Source organism: Bubalus kerabau, chromosome 5, assembly GCF_029407905.1.
Source record: "Bubalus kerabau isolate K-KA32 ecotype Philippines breed swamp buffalo chromosome 5, PCC_UOA_SB_1v2, whole genome shotgun sequence".
Taxonomy (NCBI): domain Eukaryota; kingdom Metazoa; phylum Chordata; class Mammalia; order Artiodactyla; family Bovidae; genus Bubalus; species Bubalus kerabau.
This window is the reverse complement of record NC_073628.1, coordinates 99,522,098-99,538,097: the sequence shown is the minus strand read 5'-3', so window position 1 is coordinate 99,538,097 and position 16,000 is coordinate 99,522,098. Positions and strand designations below refer to the sequence as shown.

At 40.1% G+C, this 16,000-nt stretch overlaps 1 protein-coding gene across 5 annotated transcripts in view; it reads right to left on the bottom strand.

Moving 5' to 3' along the window:
- RERE (arginine-glutamic acid dipeptide repeats) overlaps positions 1–16,000 on the bottom strand; it is a 409,996-nt gene that overhangs the window by 214,239 nt on the left and 179,757 nt on the right. For 4 of the 5 annotated variants that reach the window (XM_055582399.1, XM_055582401.1, XM_055582403.1 and 1 more), the window contains exons 3-4: positions 11,696–11,766; positions 3,256–3,381 (exon numbers count right to left, since the gene is read on the bottom strand). In XM_055582399.1, the coding sequence (XP_055438374.1) occupies positions 3,256–3,381; positions 11,696–11,766 (197 nt within the window). The remainder of the gene's footprint in view (positions 1–3,255; positions 3,382–11,695; positions 11,767–16,000) is intronic. The other variant, XM_055582404.1, reaches the window with a different exon arrangement.

Sequence of the window (16,000 nt, the reverse complement as noted above, 5' to 3'; positions counted from 1 at the left end):
TAATGAATTATTTCAATCACCTTTGCAACAGCCCTTTGCGATCAGTGGTAGTAGCACACCTGTTTATGAGTGAGAAAACTAAGGGTCAGATGGTTAGTTAACGTGTCCATGTGACACAGGAACTCATCAAGACAAAAATCTGTTCTCTGAAGGATAATGTGCCAAAAACAAAACTAGTAGCTAAAAAAAAATAATGACTTGGGTTGATCATTCACCCATCAAAGAACATATAGGCTGTTTGCAGTATTTTTCTATTGTGAATAAAGTTGCTGTGAATATTTTCTTTAATGACATAAAATAGCTCGACCCACTGTCCAAACATGGTCATATTTGTAACAATATCTGTTAGCTACTCCACAGAGGTCTTAAATGCACAAAAAGGTAAGAGTAAAGAATAAAAATACTAAGTAACTAAATATCCTAGTGAGGAGCACTGAACTTCCAGTGAGGAGAGGACAGGTATGCCTGCCAAGCACTCCAGCCTGCAGAGCCACACCTACCACAGTGGACGTGAATGTGCATTCAAGTCCCCTTAAAATGGCTGCACCTCTCTGCTCTGGACAGAGCCTTTGTCGCGCAAATTAAACGCAGATATGGGGAGCAGCTAGGGGTGCAGATCATCTCTGCCCAGTCTGGGGAGGATCTGGACAACGCTTCCTTTGACTTCTCACCTCCCTCCCCACCCACTACCAGTAAATCAGTACTTTTTGCTAGAAGGCATCCGAGCTAACAGATTCTCAGGAATGAGTAAAAATGTTGCCTTTCCAACACAGATGCTTTTAAAATGAACAGATAAAAATTAATAAAAATTAAACTTTATGAGTTGATGCCATCGTTAGTATAGAAACAGAGATCACAGATACCTGAATATGCAAAGAAAAGTTAAATTATGATGCAATCAATGCTATCCTATAAAAACTAAATTAACAAAAATAGTCTATTAGAGAAGACATCTGGTGTATCATGGCAGGAAACGTTAATGATATTGTCTGCAGCCCTGTAATCAATTTTTTCTCCCAGCAGCTCTCTCATTACAGTGTATCAGATCTGTAGGCCTGCAGAATTTATGAGAGCTCCACACATGGAGGGGAGTTTTGCCAACTGGATCCGATTCAGATCCAGCTCAAATGACTTTGGCAGCATGAAACGTTGTTAAAGAACAATCAATACGTTAGCTTTACACAGTGTTGTCTTGACTGAAAAAAGATCTGTCATCTTACTACAGAATCTTCTCCAGCTTCCACAGGATGGTATCTGAGTGTACCACCGATCATGGACTTAATTAAATTCCTGGTGGACATAATATTTTTACTGTTAAAAATTTAAATAAATTAATACTAGGCATCACTAATGCTAATATAAAAAGTTTACCAAAAATCAATGTTATTATGGGCAAAACCTTAAATCCATTCAGCAAATCCTGGTTAGTGAGTATTGCAATAAATTATACAGTCTAACAATGACATCCACACTGATTAGAGAATATAGTATCAGTCTAAAAGATAAAAACCATTTCATACACACACATACATAAACAAACAAGATGGTAATTGGTAAAGGCTGGAGCTTCTGAAATAGGCAAGTCGGGACTGCTAATTTGTTGGTTAAAGATGCCAATATCTCTCCAGGGATTAAAATTAGATTTTTATCCACTACACTGGGTTTTATCTTCCATTGTGATTGACTATTATATATCAGGAATTTCAAGGCTTCCATAATATGAACCTTTTTTCTGGTCTAATTCTTGATAAATTACAGGAGCAACTATCTAAACATGAAAATGTTGTTGTGACAATTATTCCTGATTTTATTACAATTATTTATACCCCATCTCCATTGTCTTGGTCCTCTTCATTTCATGCATGGATGACAGCCCTAGCCTCCTAATTGGAACTTTCACAGTCTTTCCCCCACTCCACACTGCTACCCAATGAATCTTCTTAAGCAGTGATCGGCTTGCTTGGAATGAAAAAGCCTGCAAAGGCTCTCTTTGGCCCAGCACATAAAATCTTGCCTTTTCTGACCTTCTTCAGTCCGGCCCCATATCTGCCTCCCAGGACCCACTAACCTGTGCTCTTCTTTGACGTTCTGCAGTCATCTTCTCACAACTCTTGGCTTCACCAGGCTCCATGCCTATGCTGCTTATAGGGACAGGCTGGCATGCACACGGGCAGGGCTCCTCCACTCTGCCCGCCCCATGTTACCAGTGTATCAGAAACACACCCTGCTCCTCAATACCTACCTTCCTTCCCAAAGCTTTCCCAAGTGCTGCTACAGCCCATTTGGAGTGCTCTCTTCTCTGAGTCTCAAGGTAGTAATATTCTACAGGGAAACTGAATGAGTCATTACATAGTGCCAGTATCCTGAATCATGTGAGTATGTGTGGTGACTACTCTCTTGCTATTTTCTAATTCAGCATGAGTATGAGCCCCCTGGTGAGATCACATAAAACAAAAGACATGTCTCAAACTTCTTTAGTGATTAACAGCAGTCAATCAGAACAAGAAGCACCAGTCTTTCAGAAAACTTTACCATTAAATCCTCATAAAGGAAGGAACACGAACACAGTTGTGTACACACAGCTCTCAGAGAAGGTAAGACACGAAAATAACCCTCGTGGACCACTAACACCAGGCCCTGTGCTCCAAGGGATACAGCGCTAAAGACATTTCATCCTGCTCTGCCTCACAGCAGGCCCCGCATCACCACCAGGGAACAGAGGATTTCCGGGGCACAGCTGAGAGCACCACCTCTACACGTCAACACAAGCCTGTCACACACTGATTCTATATCTGGCATTGCAGAAAAGCCCAGCTACCTCTGCACAACACTCTACCAAACGTCCCCCAGGAGGGCAGCACCCCACACAGTTCAGCGCCACCAGCCACAAGTCCCAGGGATCCTGGGGAATGGCACACTCCATACGTGGACCCACTTACCCCCTTTTCCCCCATTTCAGTTGCCAACATCCATACTCGCTGCTGATTGCCAGCTCCTGCTCCTTGCAGCAGCCCAGCGTGCTCTCTGCTGGTGCCAGAGTCCCCTACACCACCACCCCCCAGCGTCTGGAACTGTCCTAGAGGGGTAAGGCAAGTCCCGTATTTGCTTCCTCTGTGCATGTACTTGTTACTCCTTTAAAAACACAGACAATACAGCACATTTTTAAAGGGGCTCTGGGGAGGGAGGCAATGATCCTATTTTATACCCTATGGGATATAAAATATTGATAGCTTTTAAAAACGGGATTCTCCTTACCCCTACAGGCCCTCGCCCGGCTTCAGAAAGATGCTGTGGTGGCTGTGATGCCACCGGCAGAGAGCATGCTGGGGGGTCACACAAAGCAGGAGTTGGAGATCTGCAACAGGCCTGGGAGTTGTGGACCTAAAAGAGAAAACAGTCTTCAGTTAACATGCCTGATGTCCCCTCAGACCCTGGTTATTAGGGGCACGCAGCACACAGCAGGTTTCTGCACAAATCCTTTAGCAGATGGTCTCCAAAATCTCAGAGAATCTGTTCTACCACTCAAGGTAAACTTTGCGCATCCATCAAAGCTGTTTCTCACTCCAGCGTGAACTCATGTATGACCCTCTGGCTCCACGCTTTCGTGTGGGCCTGTCGTAAGGCAGTATGGTGTGTGCCCCTTGAAATAACCAAGTTAAGATGTGACACAGTGTCAAAGCGCAGTGACAGTGGCATGCTTTGCTTATAATAGAAACAAAAATGCAACGGTGTCAGATAAACACAACTATAAAATGAACCACAAGCGGACAAACTGAGCTTTCAGAAGAGTTTTCTAAGGACAGATGTTAGAGGCATAAGACACATACTTCATAAGGAAATGCTCAAGGTATGGGGGAGTGGGGGGCCTCAAGAGAGATCCTACCATTTTCTCAAAGTCCTAGTTTCATTTTGTAAAGCTGAAGACAGAGGCTTAACACCAGAAAAAAAGACAACACCCTTCAAACAAGCTTGAGTTTGCTCACAATGCCCACAGGGTGAGTATAATGAACAGGCTGGAGCATAAAGTTCAAGAAAGACATTATGTCTTTTAGGAGCCAAACCAGCTTGGTGCATATCATACATATGTCTTTCTTTTCGTCCCCAAGAAACATTCAAAACCAACAAAAGATTAGGGAGCAACTTCTGAAAGCCAGCACAGTCCTGGTAAGTATCACAAAGATAGCTCAGGTAATAGTTTGAACATGTTCCTTTTTTGAATACTCTAGGGAGTATATAAGATTTCCAAAAACTTAACCAATCCAATTTCATGTAGTATTTAATGAACTAAAAAACCCCATAAAATCCAAATACTTAAGCAAATCTCAGTTCTTAAAACTGCTTAGAAATTACAGGTAAGCAAACTTTTCATATTAAATCATTTTTAGGGAGTCCTATTACACATAATTCCTTTCAAGAAAAGAAACCCTAACAGCTTCTTATAGTCCAAGATTTTAATATGCTCCATAAACTATTTATTCTTTTTAAATGTCTCTGAAAACAAACAAAAGGACAAATCCCAAGAAAAAGAACTAATACGGGGAATGTCTTTATCATGATGCTTTTCTTATTCTTCAGATGACCCTCCAGAGGACCCTGGGCTCCCACACAGTATGCTTTCTGGGCAGTCAGTCTCTGACCACACTGCCCTGGGGACGCTATATAAATGACCTCTGTGAACATCAAGTGTTAGTAGCCATAATCATCTCTGCCACACACCTCCCTCCTGCCCATACCAACACTGCAAATTTCAAATCAAAGATTCAACTGGGCACTAGGATGTGCAGTACAGTCAAGAATTTTTAATGTAAACAACAAACCAACATTTTTGAAAAACTGAAATTCTTGTTAATCTCTTGCACTAGGAATTAATCAAACCACTCAAATCCTTATTCATTCAAATCAAGTGTTTTAAGCAAAAAACACCTTAGTAAAGCATTTCTAAGCATGTTGGCATTATTTAATATGCAAAAGTTCAAGTAATTATTAAAACATTTTATAAAGACATCATTTCAAAGCATTTCATTACTCTCATTTATGAATCAAAAAACACAGATAGTATCTCAGTTGTCCTAATTTTTTTTTTCAATTCTTCTAATGAGTTTTTTCTTGTATAATTTTGAGTTGGCCCTTAACACAAACATCCACATATACACTAATTACAAATTTCCACTTTTAAGAAACAGAGTTGGAATGACAGCTATTTACCAGTACTCTAGCACAGTAGCTCTCTACAAACATCAAATTGTCTCAAACTTCCTTAAGCTCCTATTTAAAAAAAACAAAACAAAAACAGAATACCCAGAGTTTTCTGCATTGAGAAAATTTCACATATACAGAGCAGGTTTAGTAAAATAACATTTTTAGGTAAGTATTTTATGGAAGTAAACATAATTAAACTTCTTCAGCGATTTCCTACACAGAGTCCTAAAAATCCAAATACATTAGGAGAAAATGAATTACCCAATCACACAATAATCATAAACCATTAAAACTTTAAATCCCATGAAGCCTACAATGACTGTCAATCATGAGTGAAAACACCACTCAGAAGCTGGGTAAATGGGGCCAATAAGATGCCCTGAGATTATTTATCCCCAAAGCCTCACTCTGATTTTCACTTGTGTCACCACTTCTCCCACTTAAGAACTGACACATATCATGTGAAAATGTTGTGGTGATTCAAAATAACTTTCAACACGACTGTCCCGTAACTGGGGTGAGGGTGGGGACAAGCACGGCAGGTTCCCGCAAAGCCGCATCTGACTGACCATCACACTCAGGGCCAAGTGACTTCATCCCACTCTTAAATTATAAACTTCATGCGAAAAGGACATTTAGTCCTTGCACACATATTTATTGCTGGTGGCTTACTTCAAACACAGCATGGAGGAAGTCCACTACCCCATTACAGTTTATCACAATACGTATGGATAGCAACCAAGTGACCAAGACCTTTATTTTAAAAAGAGAAGTGGGGAAGGTGTGGCCTTCAGAAGTAACAAGTCAGTAACTCAACCCTCCTCCTTTTTTTTGAAACCTTTTTTAAATTGAAGTATAGGTGATGTACAATATTATACAAGACACAGGTGTACAATACAGTGATTCCTAATTTTTAAGATTATACTCCATCTATAGTTATCATAGAATGTTAGGTATATTGTACTGTACAAGATATTCCTGTACCTTATTTTGTACATAATAGTTTGTTCCTCTTAAGCCTCTACCCCTATCTTGCCCCTCCCCTCTCCTCACTGATAACAACTAATTTGTTCTCTGCTTCTTTTTTTTATTATATTCACTAGTTTGCTTTCTTTTTTTAAGATACCACATATAAGTGAGATCACACAGAATTTGTCTTTCTCTGTCTGACTTACTTCACTTAACAAGGTACCCTCCAAGTCCATTCATGTTCTTGCAAATGGCAAAATTTCCTTCTTCTCTCCAACTTTCCTTGACCTGGAGTCACTGTATAAGAAGAGCGCTGAGGCCCCAACTCCTGACGGTTAAGAACAACTAAACTGACAAAAAGGAACGACTCTTCAAAGAGCCATCTCTGCTGTACTTCCCATCATCTAAGACGGGACTCCTCAATCTATAAGCAGAAAATACTTAGCAACAAACTTCCAAGGTTTTCACTTCATTATCCCACACAACACTCAAGTCACAAAGCAGTAAGCAAGTGGTACTGACCTTTCCACAGGGAATGAACAAAGAGGGTACAGAGAAAAAGAAACTACAGAAAGACTCAATTTGGCAGGCTAACTTGAGAGACTACAAAAAACCTAGAGAGAAAACAACCACTGCTTCATACAGAAACAAACCATCACATCCGAAGGCATTTTTCCTATGAGCTGCCTTCTCTGGGATGTTTACATAAGACTAGGCCATCATTTATCTTTGCTAAAAGTCAGTTATATAGAAAATTCAAAGTGGAACATAATAATGCCTAAAAATATTATGACCTTGGCTACATTCACATAAACTTCCTAAAGAAAATTTTATAAAGTATTTTTAGAATTATTTAAATATATAAAATACCACACACTGCAGGCTAACTCAAGGTAAAGAAGCAGATCTCATAGGCCTGTTTAATAAACGAAAGACTAATTTGTAGTTAACGCATGCACTGTATCAAACGACTACTAAAGTTTTCTGGTAACTTTATCCACTTAACTTTTTCCACTGAAGTGTAACTTCATTCAATATTCAGTAAATATTTATTATGGATCTTATATGAGTCATGCAATATATAAATCAATGAGTAAAACAGATGAAATATCTGCTTTTCCCCAGCTTAAACCTGGAGCACCAACTAAATGTCAATGTCACAATCATCACTGCACTGTCCAGTACGTAGGCTGGACCTTCTCATCTAAAAACAAGCCATGTGCAAAGTGGGCGGGCCCTTTATATCCCAACTTTATAGGTAAATAAAGCAAGGTGAGGAGGGTGTAATGTCTTGCCCAGTGTCATGGAAAACAAGAACTGATGAACAGACTAGCTGATTTCCAAGTGGAGCTCTCCACCCAGGCACTCTACCATCCCCCAAAACTCAATCCCAGAATAACATCTAATCTTCTCAATTAGCCATGTTCAAATTAATGTGCATTTCCTGCCTCCCCTAAGAGTTTTCAATACAAAGTTGACCTAACATTACAATGAATGCCCATACACCATATATTCTGTCCTGAGCAGCCACATCAGCCAAGCTGAGATTAAATAACTGTGGTGTATAACACATGTATGCACACAAGGTTGCCTGTTAGTGAAGCCTCCCTTACCTCCCAGCACTGTCTATGTAAAGGTCTCTAACAAAAAACCAAGATATAGCCACTTATTCTCAGTTAAACTTTCATTTTAAAAAAGGAAAAGCAGCTAACTGCTTTTAGTCTTCTGAGAAACTCAACTTTGGTGGAGAGAGGGCAATTTCAATGGTAAGTGGAGCTAAGCTGAAGCCCCTGACTGCTGCATTGTGGCAAGCAGCTTTTGGGGTAGGGTTATGGGTCTAGGCCAGGAACCAGGAAGAAATTCCAAACGTTCCTCCCTCAGCCACTCACATTTGGCTATAAAACAGAGAGACACCAGATACTAAATCTTACATAACTCGGTCCCCACATTCACAGCAGTAATGGAGGTGTGCCTCTGCCAAGGTAAGGAGTGGGTGGCATCTTTAACTATTCCATATGCAGGATCAGCACTGAGAATACAAGCTGTCAGGGACGCCAATGATACCAGAGCATATGCATCCATGAAGAGTTGTAACAACACCCTGAGCCCTAAAAGTCAACTGGAAAAAGCAAAATTCACTACAGATAGGTCCCCAACTCCAAGGAGTCTCTATTTAATAAACCACATAGGAGCAAAAATGAACCAATGGTATCTGCTCAAAATAATATTTGTAATAATTATCTATATGACCTGAAAATTAATTTCATGTAACAAATAGCTGAAGAATTGATAACTGTAATAACTCAAGGAAACAAGCAACATAATTTTTCTATTTAATGAGTAACAGAAACTATTAGGAATCAACACAGAATTCCCATGCAGGATATTAAAAGAATGGCTTCAACCATTCATCTGGGAGTGAAGGATGAGGCAGGAAGCATGACTCTTAGAGCCAGATGAGGAACTCTGAGGGGTGACATTGAATGGAACCTACCAATCTCAATAATCTCCGTCCAGCATTCTCAAAATCTATGATTATTTCTAGACAGCAAACTAATTCTACTATGCTAAGGCCTGGGTTCCTATAAGAATAGAATTTTATTGCTTTTTTTTGTAAAAGAAGGGAATCCTTCCTCCACATCAGTCCTACGAGTGTTCTCCAACAAGGGCTGACATCCACTATACCGCAGCTGTCAGTCCAGGCAGAACCCAAGACCCCTGAGGGGAGGACCTTTGCCTTACATTCCTCAGTCCCCTTATAGCTACACTCAACAGAGAACACAAAGTAGGCTTGCCTGTCGAAGGCTCTGGCAATAACCCAGAACATCTGAACTCACCCTGGCACATAATGCCCCTGGGGATACCGACTGGCTTGGAACAAAACCCTCAGTGCACGCTCAGCCACACGGTGACAGAGAAAAGCTGGGGGAGTGCAGCAGAAGAGGAGGCTTGCCGCTGTGAGCCCAGGCTCTTTCGGATACGGTCAATGGAGAGCTCCTCCAGCTGGCCCAAGAAGGGGGCCCTTCACTGAAAGAAAACAAGAATCCAACAGGAAGAAGCACCAGTGCAGCAAGACTCAGGGAGAGAGCTCACTTTCTCTCTCACTCTGCACAGCTACTCCAAACCTCTGCTTCAGCTTCCTCCCCTCCAAAAGGCCTTCCCCCAGTGCCTCTGATGGTCCCCAAACACACCTTGTACTCAGAAACTCACCATGATAAAAGGACTGATTCTAATTTATGGTATAAACAAAGACAGACATCTCTCAGTTAAACCTCAAATCCAAAAAAGATAAAATATGTAATTAATCAACAACATGTCAAAGCTGTTGGGTTATTCCTTTCCATGGTTCCACCTGCCACGTGTGGCATTTGCTGTGCACAAAACCAACCCTGGTTTCTTCTTTGCAAAATCTTGCAAAGAAACAAAGCACATTTCTTTCTGTTCATCTTTTCGCCTATTAGTTGGGTAAGCGGAAGGAGAGAAAGTCTATGATTATTCTCATCTGTGAGGTCATCTTTTCATAAGTGGTATTCAGAAACAAGGAAAGTGGGTAACCAGACAATAACTATATTTCTTCCAGAAGCACATATTTCTTCATTATCCTTATTATTCTTACACAAAAACGATGTGTTCTGAATACAAAACTCAATCAGAAACACGTGACATAGCATACGTGACTTAGAAAAAGGCATCTAAACCCATAGCACCCCACTTTCCACATCATTTTAATGTGCTGCACTAGACCAATCCTGACAACAGAAGCCTCAGCTTTTATTGCTGTTAATACCCTGAGCAATTACTGTAGCTCAGCAGGAACCTCTGCCCCAAACAGCAGCTATCACACTGTAATCAGCATTTCATAAGAGATGCCGTTCAAACATGAAGGCACCTGCTAACGTGCAAAACGTATACAGAAGGGACTCAGACTCTAACAGTTAAAAGAAAAATCTTTGCAATTGGATTCCACAGCTATGTTTTTTCCATGGTGCACTGGTATTACACATTTGGTAAAAATCACACACAAAGACAATGAGCAGAGAGCAATGGCAGCACCACTAGCAAAAGCTAACTCCTTATGAAACAAGGCCGCCGCCCAGATTCACAGATGTCGGTGCAGCGTCTGTAAAAAAAATCTCTGGAAGGCAACATATAATAAACAGCAGAGACCTCTAAAAATGGTAAAACCTCATGTTGACATAAACTCTGAACAGAAAGCATTTGATTTACAAGATTAAACTGCAAGGCCACCTTGTAAAACAACCAGAAGGTAAAAGAGATCTATGAAGAATAAAGAAATCTTAGACATAAACGGCCTGATTTACTTTGTTTTAAAGTAGCAAAACACATGTGTTACTCATGTGATAACTTTTTAATAAAGAAAAGTAAATGGCAAGCAACTTTTTAACTCAATAGGATATACTAATTGGACATTTGGAATCATTCAAAATGTGTTATTTTTTTTAAAAAGAGATGCACAGTTCAGAATATTATTTTCCTTAGACTGAAATATCACGAACAATGTATGTCAGAGCACAAGTGTTATCAGAAGTCACAGAGGGGTTTGGAAATGTGGCGTTCATAGACACTGACGTGTATCTCTACAAAGCTAAACAACTGGCATGCCTCTAAACCTAAGCGTGTACACAGTGGCTCATAACATTCAAGTACAAGAATCCTTTCTTATCATGTTTCAAAAGATCCCCAAATTACAGTATTTCACATAACAATGGTTTGAGGAAAATACTAAACAATAATAGTGATTCTTAACTATGTCTTGTCATTAAATAAGTTAATTTTAAAAATCACAGAAGCATATTGATACATTTGAAAAGGAGTTATACAGACATGTGTAAGGTACATTTATTGAACACTGAGAATGTTTATTTACAGACCTCTGCAAACTCTCTATGAATATTGAAGGATCCAAAGTTCCCAGTCTGACAACCAGTGGACTGAAAGCAAGATTTCATTTCAGACAATCCCAGCACTTAAGCACTTGTGAAAGGTTTTCAGTGAGAAAGCAGTGTAGTTATTCCATCACCAGGCCAGGCTTCCTTCTCGCAACCCCCACTCCTGGGAGACTCCCCCCAAAAAGGTTCAAGATACTCTCCATATTTGCTTAACATACCTAAGAAAGTATGCCACAGAAAATCATAATCTCTGGCCCATTTACATCCTTTTCCTCTCCCCATTTCATCATGAAATCCCAAATTCACTTCACTTCAGGTTCTTCACAATGGCTGAGAAAAAAACTAGTCAAGGTAATCTCTGAAATTGTTGTCAAAACAGTTACTAAAGGAATAAAAATTTCAGAAATATTTGTTTGCAGGATGAGCTTTCTAACATTAAATGTTACTAATACAAAGCTGCTTACTGCCTTATTGGAGTGTTGTAGTCACCAAGTGGTCAGCACTTGAGAGGTGAGCAGGTTACCAAGTCAACACGGAGAGAAGCAATCAACAGAGACAGCCGATGCAACTGGCAGAGAGCACAGAGCAGAATCAACAGCACGTGAAAAGATGCTTACCAGTTTGAAGTCTTGGATGCTACAGATGAAATACGGTGTGTTGGGCCTCCGACTCTCGATATACACACAGTCTTTAAAAGAAAAAGAAAATTTTAAACAATGGCATTTACCTTTAAGGAAACAAAGACAGGGCCCATAAAGCCACTGCATAAATAAATTAATAAACAACAAAGCACATACCTTTTATAGAAAAAATTTTAAAGGTGATATTAAATTACAAATAATTTTAAGCTAAAAGGAAACAGCTCTTGAGTTCTTTTTAATCACTTGCTGATGATTTAAAGAATTGGTAAAGCCTCAGTTATTGTTCCCAGCAGCCCTCAAGAAGGGGAGTGGGAATCCCATGGGATTATCCATAATCAGATGAAGAGACTTCGATAAAGGGAATTACTTACTCAAGTAATTACACACCAAAACAAAATCGTGAATATCTTACTCAGACAGATGCTCCCCATCTTCACAAAGACAAACAGCTTTGCCAACTACTGCTTTATTTTTAATAAATATTTTGTGAGGAAATAAATGAAATATGTAAAAAAGACTAGCTTGAACATGCTACTACAATAACCTTTTCACCCACACAAACAAAGAGAAAACCATCTACTATTTCATGGGTAACTTTCTATTAAATTTTAACCTAAACATATTTTACTTTCTAATTGTAAAGAAAACAAAGGCAGCCAATCAGAGATGGAATGAAGTAAACCAATTAGATTTTCCTCAGGGAAGAAGAGCACTTTCTTAAATTACAGTTGACAAGGCAGTAGCTGGGTAATTATTTCTGATGCTCTCAACAGCTGGAATCTAAAGGTTACTTTCTAAAATGACAGGCTAAGATATATTTGTTGTTTTAGAAGTAATGATTTTAGGGAAAGCAGTACCTGTAAAGGAATATAAAAACTCTCCACACTACAGCCCAAGATCATCATAAAGCACAGGACAGGAAAGTTTGTGTATTATTTACTGAGAAGTAATGGCATCTGCTGTCAATCACATTTTCCAGGGAGAGTGACCATAATGCCCACACTTAAAATGCCATGTTTTACCTTCCTCACGACCCGTCACAACAATGACTTAGAATTTTCTCAAACCAGGCAGATACCTCTATTTCTCCAGTTCATGCATGTGAAGAACACAACATACCCAGTCCCCCAAAAAGCAAAGGTCTGGAGTCCCCAATCCAGTGGAAATCCTAGTCCCACCACAGGCACCAGTAAGACCCACCAAGAGGCAGACCAAGAAGACAGAGGGGCACTTCCTTCCATGAAACTTTCCGAAAGACAGCAGGATTTTTGAGGCCCAGAATCATTACAGAAAAGGAAGAAATCTGAAAGTCAAACATTTAGGCATCCAGAATTTCCCAACTGATTTCTCTACTCAGATGTAGGCTCCAGAACAGCTATTCGATCTCTGAATGCACGTGAAATGGCAGTTCAGGAATGAACTGCTGACTGAGCTTTCTATCTTGCTCCAAAGTCCAGGATGCTGGGGGAAAAAAAAAGCTGCTCAATATTTAGACAACATCCACTATCATGCTAATCACTTGAAGGGATGAAGAGAATCCTTCCCACGGTGGTAAATATTTCTCTTCCTAATCCTAATTTGGTATTCAAGTAAAAACTGAAGAAACCCATTCCTTAAATAAAAACTGTAGCTCCAACTTGGGCAAATTTGGGGACAATCCAAGGTCCTTAATTTCCATGTTCCAATCCTTGTTGTATCCACTTACCAGCACTTTAAATCTCCAGATATCCATTATTTATTCACCTCACTCAATGTGAACACAGATCACAGCCCATACACCTTCTTCCTATCACCTACAGCCCACAAAGGAACTATTTTTGGTCTTTCATAACATAACACTGTCATGTATGCTCAGCTGCTCAGTCACGTCTGACTCTTTTCAACCCCCATGGACTGTAGTCCTCCAGGCTTCTCTCTGTCCATGGGATTCTGCAGGCAAGAATACCGGAGTGTCTATTTCCTTCTCCAGGGGATCTTCCCACCAAGGAATCGAACCCGAGTTTCCCATATCTCCTGCATTGGTAGGTGAATTCTTTTACCACTGCACCACCTGAGAAGTCCAACACTGTCATACCTAGCTTCTAGTCACTGACTTCAAAACTAACAGGTTCCTTCCTGACTAATGATCTCCACTTTCTTAAAGCTCATGTGACAAAAAAGCTTGATGCAGTCAATGCTCTGATCACATGTCACACCTTACCTTCCCTAGGCTTCACTGTTCAACTGCACCAAAGCCCACAGCCCGACCACATCAAACCCTCTTTACTATTTTATTCTTACAAGCACCTGCAGCCATATAATGATTTACCTCCAGTGGCAGTGAATTCTCATAGCTCCTCTACAAAGAAATATCTCCTTACCCTGATAAAAAATTTCCTTAATATTGTATAAATATACTGACAATTTACATCCACTGTGTGGTCAGTTATTTGGCAGTCAAGATGGTCTACACTGTCCACTATCAATTTTGAGCTCAAAGAAACATACTCATTTCTGCATTCTCTGTACTCCCCCAAAGGACTGATGTCTGATACTGATGTTGGTAAGACTAGACAGAATCGAAGTAAATAACAGATAGTTAGATAATAAGGATTAAAAATATTCTTTTTACACACAAAAAAAGCTTTAATATATATATTATAATCAACAGAATCATTATTACTATAAACCCTTTACTTATAAAGACATAAAGTAGCTATTAACATATATTTGGAGAAGGCAATGACAACCAGTACTCTTGCCTGGAAATTCCCATGGGCCGAGGAGCTTGGTAGGCTGCAGTCCATGGGGTCACGAAGAGTTGGACACGACTGAACGACTTCACTTTCACTTTTCACTTTCATGCATTGGAGAGGGAAATGGCAACCCACTCCAGTGTTCTTGCCTGGAGAATCCCAGGGACGGGGGAGCCTGGTGGGCTGCCATCTATGGAGTCACACAGAGTCGGACACTACTGAAGCGACTTAGCAACAGCAACATATATTTAAAAAGCTTTCCAGAAGAGGCGAGAGAATCTATATTCTTTCATTTTTCACTACAAAGATACATTCAGGAAAATGATTATCTATAAATGTGGTGTGTGTGCTCAGTTGTATCCGACTCTTTGCAACCCCATGGACTGCATTCCACAAGGCTTCTTTGTCTATGGGATTTCCCGGCAAGACTACTGGGGTGGATTGCCATTTCCTGCTCCAGGAGATCTTCCCAACCCAGGGATCAAAAGGGCACCTCCTGCATTAGCAGGCAGACTCTTTACCACTGAGCAAACTGGGAAACCACATCTGTAAATATACCTGAGCATAAATCTGTTAGAGAAGGAAGGAACACACATGATGTGAAGGACAACTACTGATAACACTTCTCTGTAGTCTTACTGGAAGCTGCCCTGAGGAAGAGTGTTATATGGAATTTGCATATCAACACCTTATTACTAGATACAAAGTTACTTCTGTTTAAAAAGCTATCATGGCAAACCAAATTGATCCAAAAATTATAAATCCAGATATGAGATTTCAAACTACAAGGTAAGTTATATGTAAAACAGGTCATTGAATTCAGTTCAGTTGTGTCCGACTCCTTGCGACCCCATGGACTGCAGCACACTAGGCTTCCCGGTCCATCAACAACTCCCAGTGCTTGCACAAACTCATGTCCATTGAGTTGGTGATGCTACCCAACCATTTCGTCCTCTATCATCCCTTTCTCCTCCTGCCTTCAATCTTTCCCAGCATCAGGGTCTTTTCCAAGGAGTCAATGCTTTGCATCAGGTGGCCAAAATACTGGACCTTCAGCTTCAGCATCAGTCCTTCCAATGAGTATTCAGGACTGATTTCCTTTAGGACTGACTGGTTTGATCTCCTTGCTATCCAAGGGACTCTCAAGAGTCCTCTCCAACATCACAGTTCAAAAGCATCAATTCTTCCATGCTCAGCTTTCTTTATGGTCCAACTCTCACATCCATACATGACTAATGGAAAAAACATAGCTTTGAATAGATGGACCTTTGTTGGCAAAATAATGTCTCTGCTTTTTAATATGCTATCTAGGTTGGTCATAGCTTTTATTCCAAGATGCAAGTGTCTTTTCATTTCATGGCTGCAGTCACCACCTGCAGTGATTTTGGAGCCCAAGAAAATAAAGTCTCTGTTTCCATTGTTTCCCCATCTATTTGCCATGAAATGATGGGACCAGATGCCATGATCTTAGTTTTCTGAATGTTGAGCTTTAAGCCAACTTTTCACTCTCCTCTTTCACTATCAAGAGGCTCTTTAGTTCTTTGCT